Consider the following 13,490-nt stretch of genomic DNA (forward strand, 5'->3'; position numbering starts at 1 on the left):
TTGAATAAACCATTGTGAGTATCTGGGGTAATCAAGGGCAGATCTAACCCTTCTCCATTTTAACATATACAACCTTGTGTGAGAAAGCCTAGAACAAGAGCTAATAACACCCACCCGGTATACTCATTGGTCTGTTGATTTGATCCCTTAACACCGCTGGAACTCTTAAACTAGTTTCAGTAATCGAAAGAAAATCAGGAACCTTGGACAAGCCATAGTTACATTTAACTACGAGTTAAATGTCTGAGCCATTGTTGCCCTGCCCCGTGCATGTGTGGCAGGGCTCTGTCTGTCTGCAAAATGGGCAGACTTACATGAAACGATCAGTAGGCTGCCCAAAGAGATGATTAACCTTTGGCTCAATTTGGAGCTTCCAAATTACATTATTGGCCAAATCAGACATAAAACATAGGTAACATAGGCCTGTCATTACCCAAATTAAAATCCAGAATCTGAAAACATTCTAGTGGGACTAAAATCAAACATAATTATGCTTACAGTAACAGAATTCAAATGAAACTGCAGTGCACCCAATTACAACACTCGACTCATGGAAGAGAAACTGAGTAGAACAGGGGTTCTCAAACTTTTTTATACCACAACCCCATATTATGAGGGGTTTTTTTTTGGCCACCCGCTCATATTGAACATAATTCCTAAGTAACAGAGATAAATCAGTTTGTGTGCCTCAGTAAGGGCTCATGTGCGTTGTCTTGTTGCTGCTTGTTCTGGGTCGCTGTTGGAGGCGGAGCTGTGTGTGGTGTGTGTGTGTGTGTGTGTGTGTGTGTATGAGGAGTCAAGCCAATAGTTTGTTTGGTGGCGACGACCACATATATATCTTTTTTTTTACCGTTTCTTGATAAAAAGTAATATTTTTTGGTTGCCACTGAGCGACCCCAACGGCACCTTCCCGCGACCCCACTTTGGGTCGCGACCCATAGTTTGAGAACCGCTGGAATAGAAGACCATAATCTCTCAGTATCCCTCATCATTAATGTATGTATGCATGCATGCTTGTGTCTGTGTGTATGCCTATAGGTATATGTATGTATTTGCAGTGCGGGCATTCTATAAGACTATGAAAATCCTTAGAGCAAAATTTACCATTATAACATTTTCACACAACTTTTTAAAAAAAACATAAATCTTCAAAATCCAATGTAAGCTAATGGTTTTGTTTTTGAATACCCCTCAGTCCTGTTACCATGGTGATGACTGGGATGGGGATGATGATGTATTGACTAGTACTCCGCACCCTACTTCACAGTGAGTGCAGAGCAGACTGCTTTCTATGCGTTCAGCATCTCAAGTTCCATTTCAATAGATGGTTGCAAAGTATCTCTGGATACAGCTGCAATGCACTGTACTGTACATGGTAATGCCAAATGATGCCTGAGATGTCGCACAAAATAGATCTACAAGCTCACAATGTGTCACACTGCAACGTCTTGTGGGCGTGTAGATCAGCTATTTTCGCCACTGTTTGAAAAACTCATTTGTTTTTCCCTTAGAGATTTACGCAAATATTTATGAATTATTTTAAGACTGGAACCAAGCCATCCAGGCTCCTGGTGAATCATGGCCATAAAACATTTGATTCTGTATCAAAATATATTTGAAAACCGCAAAGAAAAAGGTACATATTAAATATAGTATATAATATAATTAAATATCCAAATATTTTTTTACACAGAATCAAATGTTTTATGGTCATGATTCACCAGGAGCCTGGATGGCTTGGTTCAAGGCTTAGAATAATTTATATAAATATTTTCAGAAATGTCTATGGGAAAAATAAACAGGGTTTTCTATCTGTGGCACCACAAAATGGCTGCCACTGCTATGCCCTATTCTCTGTAGAGGGGGAAACAGCAACACGAGAATCGGAGAGGGAAAAGTCCTAGATCATGGTGTTGTGAAAGAGTTTGAAGAGGCTGGTAATAATGGGTACAAGTGGAGGATAGTGTTAACTAGCATGAAAGAAATGCAAAAACAGAGAAGAAACCTATGGTGGTGAGTTGATATGAGGGGTGTGCTGCGAGTATATTTGAGTGAGTCATGATTCTGCTCTATGTGAGAGAGTTGAGGGCAAAGAAAGAGGGGGGAAAAGTGTGGTGGGGGGGTTCCAGTGTTTTACCTGTCTTTGGGCAGATGTGGCCAACTGTATCTGACAGAATTTCACAGCTTGGTCCAAAGCTACGTCCTCGTCAACCTGAAAGAGTGAACAGTATTATTATTATTATTGCATAATTACAGATTATGTGGGTTGTAAATGAAAGCAGGGAGTATATACTGTTACAAACAATTATGTCTGTTACATAATGATAAAAAAAAAAATCTGTGCATTTCATTCTATTGCATTGTTGCGTGTTCTTCTGTACAAGTACCGTCAAGGTACGTTCCTTTGTCGTCAGTGTGTGCATGTCAAATACACTGCTAAATACAATACTGTAAAGCACTTTGGAGAAAGGCCCTATATATACAGTAAATGCAGTCCATCACAGTACACAATAAATGTGTCAGTGTTCATTTATCCATTTGTAACAGAGTGTACAAATGTACCTTTACTGGTCCATTTGGTTATAATAATAATAAAAAACTTTTAATTTTAATGCACTTTATATTTGACACAAATATCAAAGTGCAACATGGCAAAACAAGTCAAGAAAAAAGATTAAAAATAACATTGAAAAAAATAAAAAAAAGCAGTAGAGGAAGGCTCTCATTAGGGCCTGGTCCTGCTAGATGAAGTGTATCTGTCTGTGGCAGCATATGCTGGAATTTATGCTTAATTACTGGTGTACTCACTGGCACACATGCGTCAAGTACTCATTTCCCCCCCGTTTTAGCCTTAAATGGTCTTTTACGGTAGCATGATTCTCTCATTTCTACAGGGTGAAGGTGGAAGCGATGAACTCTGAACAGAAGGAGAAGCCTGTAAGTCTTGGAAAATAGAGGAAGAGACATTTTTCAGAAATGCTGGAGGGGTTGTTGTTGTAGTGTCATCGCCAGACAGTGTTTGATAACACCAGAGAGCTGTCGTCTGAACACAAATGAGGCCATGCTGTGCCATGTGACATGCAGAAGGGGCCTCTATTATTATGTTGATGTAGAGATGGGTCTGCATGGATGGACATCTGGAGGACTGTCTTATCCTTCATATATCAGGCTGAAAATACCGACCAAAACTTAAAAAGAAAGAGAGATGGGCCATCACCGACCGTAAGCACGCTAAAGTGCCAGGTGAAAAAAAACAACAACCTCAGATTGAAATATGCATGATTTTGGTTCTCCTGGACATTATCTTTCGATACAGCAAGACACATGGCCATAGATTTTAATGATACTTGCATAGAGCTGTGCAATACAGTATGTGATACAGAGGTAGGAACTATCTGAGAAAATGCCTGATCAGAGGACAGAACTGGAAAATTATCAGAAAGATGAATTACACATGTGATCCGATGACATGAAACCAACAAGAAAAGGTATCAGGGATGGCTAATCTTCCAGGGTGTGTCTGAGAAAGTTTTCTGTCATTGTTGCCTCTTGTACAGAACAGGAAAAGTGATAGCTACTGCAGGAAAGAATTTAAATAGGGCAAAGGGATGAAAGGACTCCCCTGTCTCAGTAGTTATCAACGTGCTGATAATGAAAACGTAGCCTTATCATATTATCATTATTCCTACTATTGTTCATACTGTCTGTGGTTACAGTTGCAAAGTAGAGAGAACACATATGCATTTGAATCTTATATCCTGCTGTTGTACGGTGGATTGGATTCTGTCCAATTAATTAGCATTTGTTCCCTATAGTGGGTCAATAAAGACTGAAGCGAACTGTACAGAATTTAATTCAAATGCCTTAGTAGTTGGCCTATCTTCTCCTCAGCCTCCTGCCCCTCAAAACTGTTATGTTCAACTCCAGTAGCAGCCTTCTGGTCTGTCCCATGGCCAATGTCCAAGGCAAGTCCTCTGGAGTTAGCACTAGGGTTGGTAATGGGTACCGAAATTTGGTTCCAAGTAGTACTAGGAACCAAATTTATTGACTCTGTTCTGCTTATCGGTTCCTAGACACGCTTGTTGTTGCTAACAAAGGCTACTGCTATCTGCAGGGACATACATAGCTATCTGCCGGGACCTGTCAGTTATGGTGCTGGTGATGGTGCACAATGCACATGCAGTACATATGTGCATGACTAAAGTACAGTTAATTTAAGGGTAGTAAAGTAAGTAGTGGTTTTCCTATAAATAAGTAAAAGTTTAAAACAAGCAGCACAAAATATAAAAACCTCAAAATGATTCAACTGCTACTGCTATCCTTTGTTTTATGATCATTTCCTTAGTGAAACATCTCACTAAAAAACGAACATTAGTTAATGGGGACAATTGTGTATTTGTGGCCCCGCCTGTGGGTCGCCCCCCAATCTTGCCAGTTCTGTTAAATATGCCCCTACCGCCAAAGTTTGAAGCCAATTATAGCCAAAATCGGTGTGGAATATAAACTAGAACCAGGAGACCTGGTACTGCCAGACCCCTAGTGGTTGAAATCTGAATGGCCGGGCTTCGCATGACATGTGTCCCTTCTATATCCCTTCTATGACGAAAGGGGGACAGACTTTTTTGGCCTGGGCCGGGGGACAAAGTGACATACCATGTATGGAGAAAACAGATACAAAGCCTCATGTAAGCCCGACCCCTTGGGTCTGGCAACAAAAAGTGGTATCATACCACTTTTTTTTTTACGTCTTTGTATATTCCACACCGATTCATTGGCTAGAATACATCGATTACATGATGACTCCAGAGTTAATGTGTAACTATTTGTGCGAGTTTGGGTATAAATAGTAGTAGCAAAAAAAGAGTATTTTGAAGAAAATGTAAAATGGCAGAAAATCTATTTAGGCGGAAATGGGCTTGGGGCCCTATATGGGGATTTGCCTCGTGATCCAAGGAATCCAGGGAATATGACCGATGGTTCAAGAGTTATAGGCCATAACGTACAGCGGGCTGGTAACGGTATAGTGCCAACATGAGGCTAATTTGAAAAATAAATTTGGCCTACTGGTAGTATGCACATAAAGTTTTACAGCGTTCGGTCGGGGGTTTGCGAGATTATCTCCGGACTCACATACACACAGAGGCCTCCTGGCCTGGTGGAGATAATTACCTCCAGGGTGAGTTTTACCTTTTAAAATCGTATCCTTTACCCCTGAGATAGATAGATCCGTTTTCCTAATTGGTATACTATGAAGTGACCAAATACTAGATGATATATAATCTTGCTGAATTGTATTCATCAGATGGTCTACAGGAACCTGAAAAGCACTCAAGAGATCGGGCTGTGTGGGATGCAGACTGTGACAGAAATAAAAGAGTGTGCTCCTTCCAACAACTGAGTAATATAATAACATACTGTACGTATATTGTGAATAATTGGCGTTGAGTAAGCAGGGAGTAAGCTAAGAAAACTATTAATGCCACGCCTGGAGCACGATTCACATGATAATTACGACCAAGCACTGCCACTCTGGGACCATGTCATGATACATTCAGGGCGCCCTTTACGGAGTGTCGAAAAATAATACTTTTGATGCTATTCTCAAATAGGCTACACAATGAGACTCACTGAACTAATCTGATAATCTGTGAATGTGTGTAATCACTGATGCACAGAATTTAATGTGGCTTACTATGAGCAGCAGAGACACAACCACATGTAAGCTTGCTTCACGGTAGCGTTTGTCAACTTAAATAGACAGGGAAAGTCCCTGATTTGCATTGGGGTTGGTGATGCTATTGTAGTAAAAAGAGGGGATTCCCCAAATCCATTTTCTTTTTCATTTTTACTGCTGCTCTTATCAGGCATATGTGACACTGAAGAATGAATTAAAAATAGAATTAAAGTAACAGTAGTTACTAAGAAAGTAAAGTAGGTACTAACATACCATTTAGTGTGGCATTCATGTCGTTACGTGTGTTTGTCTCTGTGTGATACAGTACTGTATGTTTTAGGAAAACTGGTAATTCAAATTATACTAGAGGGAGGAATCAGGTCGTATCGGGGATAAGAGAGCGCTTCTTTAGTTTCACTCAACATCATCCTGTCTACTGTATGTGCAATTCGAAACAAGTGATAAACTATTCCATCCATCGTGGCCTACCAACTCAGACAGCGTGTTCGTCGACACCAGGGCTGTGACAATTACAAATTTAAGTTGACGATTAATTGTCACTCAAATAATTGTAATTAACGATTTAATTGTGTGTTTGGCATTGAACATTGTGACATACAAATGTAATTTCTGCCTTTTAGGCTTCATAATCAAAAATTGCACGGGGCAGATATGACAACTAACTTAAATATGCAAAGACATTATTGGCATATTTAATAATTTTGTAAAATAGTATGTAAAAGTAATGTAAAATAGCGGAACGCGTTGTAAGCTTGTAGATCAGCTATTTCTGATTTTTCAAATATTTGAAAATGTGTGAACATTTTTCAACATGGAGACGATTATGACGATTAAGCAAAAATAATTGCCATTATCTCCAATAATTGCGATTAGACGATTACGTAATAATTGTGACAGGCCTAGTCGACACATGATGTGTCAGGTCTTGCAGGCACTGATTCGTTGGACTCGCTGTTGAAGCACCTGCCTTGTTTTCAAGTTATGTCAAAAGTCCCTCCAGCCCATCCAATCTAGAACTAGCCACTACAGCATTCTGACGATGTCAGTGTGTGCCAGCATGGTTATTGCCCCCCCCCCGACCCCGCCCGACATTTCTCAGCTCCGTCTACATTTCCGAAAATATAGACATTCACCAGTCTATTGGGAAATGTTTTCCTACATTTACCATGACATATGAACTCCTGAACTAGATATACCATGACATGTGAACTCCTGAAATACCAAATGAAGAGGCGTACCTGTTTTATGAGCATGTACGTCTCCGACATGATCTTTTCAATGCGTGCCAGGTCATAGGTCATGACTTTCTGGCCCTGTTGCCACACCCTGTAGGCATCCAACAGCAGGGTCTTGCCCGACTCCACATCTTCCAGCAGCTTCCTCTTCCTGTTGGGCCGTCGCAGCAACAGGCCCTGATCCGGCCCGCAGGCAGCCACTGGGCCCTTGATTGGCAGAGGAGGGAGTTGCTGCAGCTTGGAGCTGATGCTTAGCTCCTCCAGAGACAGCTCTGACGTCGTCCGGCTGCACTCAGCCACTTTCTCCCCAGGCTCCACCGCAGTCCTGGGGGCCTCGGGCACCGCCTGGTTGCCCTGAGAATCTACAGAAGTGGAGGGTTTTCTCCAGAAGCCAGTGACTGGGTCCAGCTCCATGGGCTCCTCTGGCCCTACTCTGGCTCCTTCGCTCCCAGCAGCCTCCATCTTCCCGGGCTGGAGGTCCTGAGGTTTATCCCCTCTGTCTGTGGCCAGCAGGACGGAGGCAGGCTGTGCTTGGCAGGCTTCTCTGGGCCCCGGCTCGGGGCCGGCAGCGCAGGTGGCCTCGGCGAGCCCAGGCTTCTTCGGCAACACATGTTTACTGTCGTCAGCAGCAGCGGCGGGCCTGTTGGATGCATCTGTCGTGGTCATCTCCCCCATGGAGGGTGCAAGCACTTTGGAGGGCGGCTCAGACACCTGAGAAAGAACAGAGCCTGTCACAACACACAAAGCACTGCATGCCAGAGGTGTATAACACTCGATATAAGATCTCAAGAGTGTACCAGGCAGTGAGCATTACCCCAGTGAGACTGTTCAGACTGTCCTCCAGCACTTTTACAGTTAGGAAAAACGCTCTCTTAGCCAAAACCTGGCGGTCCACATCCCGTAAATATTTCCTTCACAGAGAAAGAGAGAGAGAGAGAGAGAGAGAGAGAGGGAGAGAGAGAGAGAGAGAGAGAGAGAGGAGGGAAAAATGGGAAAGGAAACCGAGATCAGTTGTAGAACAAACACATGTAATCCAGAGGAATATCTCAGGAGGTCTTATCCTTACTTTCCCTGGTCAGGTGTTCGCTGGAGCATGAAAGAGACTTTGAGCAGTGTGTCGTGATCCTTGAGCTGAAACAGCACCTCCAGCAACAGGACGATGGATCGGTTCATATGAGATGCAAAGCTGCCCGGGCGATCAATCTCATCCACTGGAATACGCCAGATGCCCTGGGGGGGGGGGGGGGGGGTTGGAGGAGGAGAAACAATGAGAGAAGTCATTAGTTCTGTGTCACTGTTTAAAGAAACAACAACAAAAAAGCTGAGTAATAAACAAAACCTTTCTGTTGCAGTGGCATCCTAGCTTATAGAAAGGTTATTATAACCCCAACAAACAAACTGTGCGGGAGCTGTCTGGAGTCCAGGCCAAGCTGGCACAGCCTATGCAAGATGACGTTTAAGTGATTCTTGGATTGATGGCAAGGAAACAAGCTCCGGTCAGCAATTGCAAGAGTCCATCCGTCTGTCTGTGTGTAATCTCTCAAGAACAGATTCCGACCTGCGGTGGAATCTGTCGGAGCGGTTCGTCCTAACCAGTGCGCATTGGATACAAGTGGGCGTGCCTTCAGATCAGGAAGTGGGCCGCGCTTTACCCAATCAAATGTAGTGGGCGGGATTCACGTGTCCATCCACCATGATCCACCCTCCCCCCCTCGAAACTAGCCGAAACTAATTTAACAATAGCGTCCTCGGAGCGGACAAAACCACGGAAAGATATTCACATTTTAAATTACTCTTTCATGATAGAAACAAGTGGGCTTATAACCAAAACCATCCATGTTCTCTGGGAGAAGTGGTGTTAGTGTTCCGTGTAGAAATATTGTTAGTGGGAATGAAAACATGGTCGCACCAACCGGAAGTGATGCGCTATAGGCAGACATGAAACCGGTGTTTCCCTGCGCTCTAGTCTAACATTATACTCCTGCCAGACTCCACAGAATATCAGAAAAGCAGAGGTCGCTGTTTTTCATTTTCTGTGGGGTCTGGCTACGCGAGACTAGTCTGTGTGTGAACAGCTAATCTCTGGCACTGCAGGACCAGTCGGCATGAAACTTTGCACACACATTCGCAGTAGTAAGAACTGCCACCACCAATTCTTCAAATTGGCCTCATGGTGGTGCTATAACAGGTAGCTTCACGTTTTGGCTTATAATTCCTGAACTGTACTTCATTCAATCAATTTACCCCCTTGGATTCCTTGGATCACGAAGCAACTCTCCAAAAACAGTATCCCCGCCATTTGTACCCGACTAGATTTTCCACCCATTTTTCATTTTCTTCAAAACACACTTTTCTGCTAATTCTCGTTACTAATTATCTCTGGAGTCATACGATCAAGATGTATCAGTCAGATCTTTCATATTAAATTCCAATTGGCTACAATTGACATCAAACTTTTACAGCGGGGCCCATTTTGCAAATATTATAATTGATCTGATCTGTCCCAAATTTTAATCACACATTGAGGGGCCGCTAAACAATGCAGAAGCAAAAGCAGTTTCACTTCACCACAAATGCTACAAATATCACTGTCACTGAAATGTGATTTTTCCTACCAAATTAGGCACATATGTTCATTTGACAGTAAACAGCAAACAGGGTTTTGACACTTCAATGTTCCCCACTTTGTCACATTGCACAAAAGTAGCAAATAGCAGAAATAGCACATCTACAAGCTCACATTGCTTCACATTGCAATTGGTTGAGTCTGTAGATTTCTGCCAGGATGAAAGTCTGGGAGTTTCATAAATGAAAAGTATTAACAAGAGCTTGTGACAAAATAATAACTACACATGGATCCATGGAAACACAGGTTCTTTTTTCCATTTCCTGAAAAGTAACAGTTTTGGACAAGGTTTCGCCCAACAGCGACGTTATATCAGTGAGACATGGAAACTCCAGAGGGAAAAAAAGACAGGAGAAGACTGTAGGAATTAATTTGAGCTAAAAAACATGGCATTCATCAAGGAAAGTCCTAATGAGAGGATGGAAAGATTTTTGACAGAGAGGGATCCTGTGGCCTGGGTGACTTTTTTTTCCTTCTCTGGGCTCTGACCTCATCAAACCAATATGGGGAACTGAGACCTGCTACTCTTTTAATTCAGGTAAACAACACAAGAATAAAAAACAAAAGAGTCCATGCCCAACGAGGACAGCCCTGATTCACAGAAAAATAGCAGGGGTAGTGTCATGACAGGCAAACTGACCGGACGACCAGTGAGCACATGTCCACCCAGTAGGTGAGCTGGGCTGGACCCAGTGCTCCAAAGCAATCTGAGCGAGTGCAGATGGTCTGTCACAGTATACTTGGCACGGTCAGAGCCTCGCAAGGAGTGCGTGAGGGAGAGAGTGAGAGTAGTACAGAGGGAGCGGGAGAAGATGACGATATCAGCAAGCGTTGAACAAAACAAATGAGATGGCTCTATCAGCTTCTGCAAGCACCGGCCGGGGAACCTCCTCCTCCTCCTCACTGAATCTCACCCACTGAATCAGACAACTACAGATTGGCAGATGATATTTCTAAATCCACCAGAGAAAAACTCGGCAGGAAAAAAGACAGGAGTAAACAAATTCATCCACTGAAATTCCATTGGAGTAATTGGACTACTCACTACAAGGCTGGTTATCAGAAATGTAATCTATAGGCATGTTCACCAACTGTATGATAAGAACAACCAGCAATATGATTTATTTTTCAGTTTATTTATTCGATTTATTAGAATGAAGAATGGAGAATAAATGCAGCATTTCAAACTGTCCTGTTATTTTTCTCATCTCCCAACTGGGTTATTAAATCCTATCGAGACTAGGTGAATGAATGATCGTTTAATGTTTGTTGCCAGTGGCTGGAAAACACATCCCCGAGAAGAAGCACAGCATGTGTGAAACAGAGATGATGTATTATTATATGATGTAATCATTCAGTGCTTGGGAAGGTTTTAACCTTTCAATGCACAGATTAAAACAAAAAAAAAGAGCCATAGATGGGATAGGGTGGGAGGGGGGGCTGTTCACTGGATAAACAGCTCTAATAGAGGAGAGTTGTTCCTCAGCAGAGAACCATCAGACCACAGGAAATCTGTTTAGAGAGACCAGAGCCATGGCTTTGCACAGATTACACTATAACACAACAGATGAGGCAGATTTATAAGACTTAACACTTTAACAGCAGCAATGATTTTTTATTTTTATGTAAATCTCTATATTCTCATAGCAACTGACTGTTCACGGGTCTCCACATCTCCAACTCCAGAAAATACATTTATCCAATCAAGAGAGAGAGAAGACCATTTATCAGCTTCAATTTTATAGCGTCCCAGTTCCAATTTTGTCTGCTCATTTTTGTTTTATCACTCGTTTAACCTGTGTCCTGTGAGTTCTATCTCTTTGAAAATGGTACCCAAACCTGAAATTGTATTTTCTGTTAACTAAAGCGCTGGAGAGATTGGGAGACACCTGTTACTCAAAGAAAAATAAAATAACTTATCTACAGTAATGATTAATATCGGAATTCAAAAATATCACTTACTCTGCCAATCAAGCACCCCCCCTCCCAACCCAAGAGATGTTTGTGTAAAACATACAGTAAACACTGGCTGAATGTGGCAGCAGCTATTTGGCACAGACATGTGGCTGATAAATTAGATCACTCAGGAAGCAAAGAGATTAAGTTGCACTACAAAAGAGGGAGAAACAAGAGATGGATTACCAATAGGAACATTACATTCAAGCCAAGTCTAGAAATTGTCGGCAAACAAGTTGAAAGGGTGAACACCATCAAAACAATTAAGTGCCCACTAAACCAAGCATTAAAAAGAGCAACATATTAAGCAAATCAAGACACAAAAAAATAACTAACACTGTGATACAGACAGAGGGATTCTCCCTCTGGGTGCCTGGGTGAAATCCTGAGCCATGACAAGCCACCGGATGTTTCCCAAACAGCATGTCTCAGGAAAGCCCATGGCATGCCATCTTAACTAGTTTGTTCACAATCTCTCCGCACTACGCCACCAAAACCAGTTTGTTTTCTTTTTTCCCTTTATCATATTTGTTGATGATATTGTATTTTGGTGTTATTTTTATGGTATGTTAATGAATTGAATACATAGGACCACAATGGAAGTCCCCAGGACTTTTTTGGTGTTATCCCTTTAGCTCAAATGTCTGACTGTACCTTGTGCTGTTTACATTTATGTGACTGTCTAATAAAGTATTCAATCGAAAACCAGTGAAGAGATGGGCAGCAAATCAAATGTCTTAGAGCAATCAGATATTACAGCAACCAACTATGGCTTCCAATTAAATTACTGAAGCCAGTATGACCATCTGTTATCATCAACATCAAAAATATTTCACTCCATCACATCTTCAGCCAAAGCTGGAAACAAGGGGAATCACAAAATGTTGCATGTTTTTGTAAAGCTAACAATCAGAGCAGAACACCACTGATTATTCACACACAGTGGCCACAAAGTCCTAAGTTCGGCAGCACCATCTTACTAGCCAAAAGACTTTCAGAACAGAGAAGAGCCTCAATGATAGTTGGTTACCTGCCAAAGTGGGTGCTAAACATCCAAGGTTTGCCATTTTCTGGATACAATCATAAGGTTTATTTAATTGTCACTACGCATGCAGGTACAAGTGAAATGCAAGTGTGGCAAGGTTCACAACACTGCGCTAAAAGCAACATAACAATAACAACAATAATAAAGGAAAAAAAATAATGATAAAGCTCCATGAGGAATTTCTGTACCAGTAATTAGGGGGCTGGATTTATAGAATGCGCAAAAAAGCATAACCATGTGTACAGATACATTTGTATATATACATTGTGTAGCATCGATTTTAGCAATCTGTACAGTTCCGAGTGCAATGACAGTCTCCCGACTCTCTCATCCCCTAATTATTGGGTTACATTTCAAATCCATTAGAGAGATACATTTGAATTAGAGACCCCACCCACTCAATCACAGTACATTAAGAAGTCCTATGTTGGCAGCATTTGTGTATTGTTTTTGGTGGCATTTTGCCCTCAATTCCATGACCTATTAAACCACCACTCTGTATGCTGATCTTGGTACACTCACATCACCTGAAGCTAAGTCCTGTGTTCTGACTTCTGTTCGTTTCAACCTTCCACACTTTTGCCTAATTGAAGATATCAGAACTATTCCTGACACCTTGGCAGGGTATAACTAGTACAAACACTCACAATACACACCACACACACAGTGAGTTCCACAAGTCCCATTGGCCCATCCATGTGCAGCAACACTGGCCTAAGTTTATCAACTGCACAAGAAAACCAGGCAGAGCGTAAACACACATCTGTTTTTCTACTGGCCACTCGATCAACGGAGTAAAACAGCTCCACTCCAAGTACAACACTATCTCCACAAAATTGCAGAGGAACTCTACTACTCACATAAACGGACAGCGACCTTACGCGACAAGGGAAAGCAACTCACCATCACCAAGGAAAGCTACTCCACTGGCGC

At 42.1% G+C, this 13,490-nt stretch overlaps 1 protein-coding gene across 6 annotated transcripts in view; it reads right to left on the bottom strand.

Moving 5' to 3' along the window:
• cabin1 (calcineurin binding protein 1) overlaps positions 1-13,490 on the bottom strand; it is a 63,800-nt gene that overhangs the window by 17,659 nt on the left and 32,651 nt on the right. For all 6 annotated transcript variants that reach the window (XM_084055745.1, XM_084055744.1, XM_084055746.1 and 3 more), the window contains 4 exons: positions 7,997-8,160; positions 7,745-7,841; positions 6,934-7,641; positions 2,138-2,212 (listed from right to left, as the gene is read on the bottom strand). In XM_084055745.1, coding sequence (XP_083911871.1) covers positions 2,138-2,212; positions 6,934-7,641; positions 7,745-7,841; positions 7,997-8,160 — 1,044 coding nt within the window. The remainder of the gene's footprint in view (positions 1-2,137; positions 2,213-6,933; positions 7,642-7,744; positions 7,842-7,996; positions 8,161-13,490) is intronic.

Source organism: Gymnoscopelus microlampas (genome assembly GCF_963454915.1).
Source record: "Gymnoscopelus microlampas genome assembly, chromosome: 4".
In the NCBI taxonomy this organism is placed as follows: domain Eukaryota; kingdom Metazoa; phylum Chordata; class Actinopteri; order Myctophiformes; family Myctophidae; genus Gymnoscopelus; species Gymnoscopelus microlampas.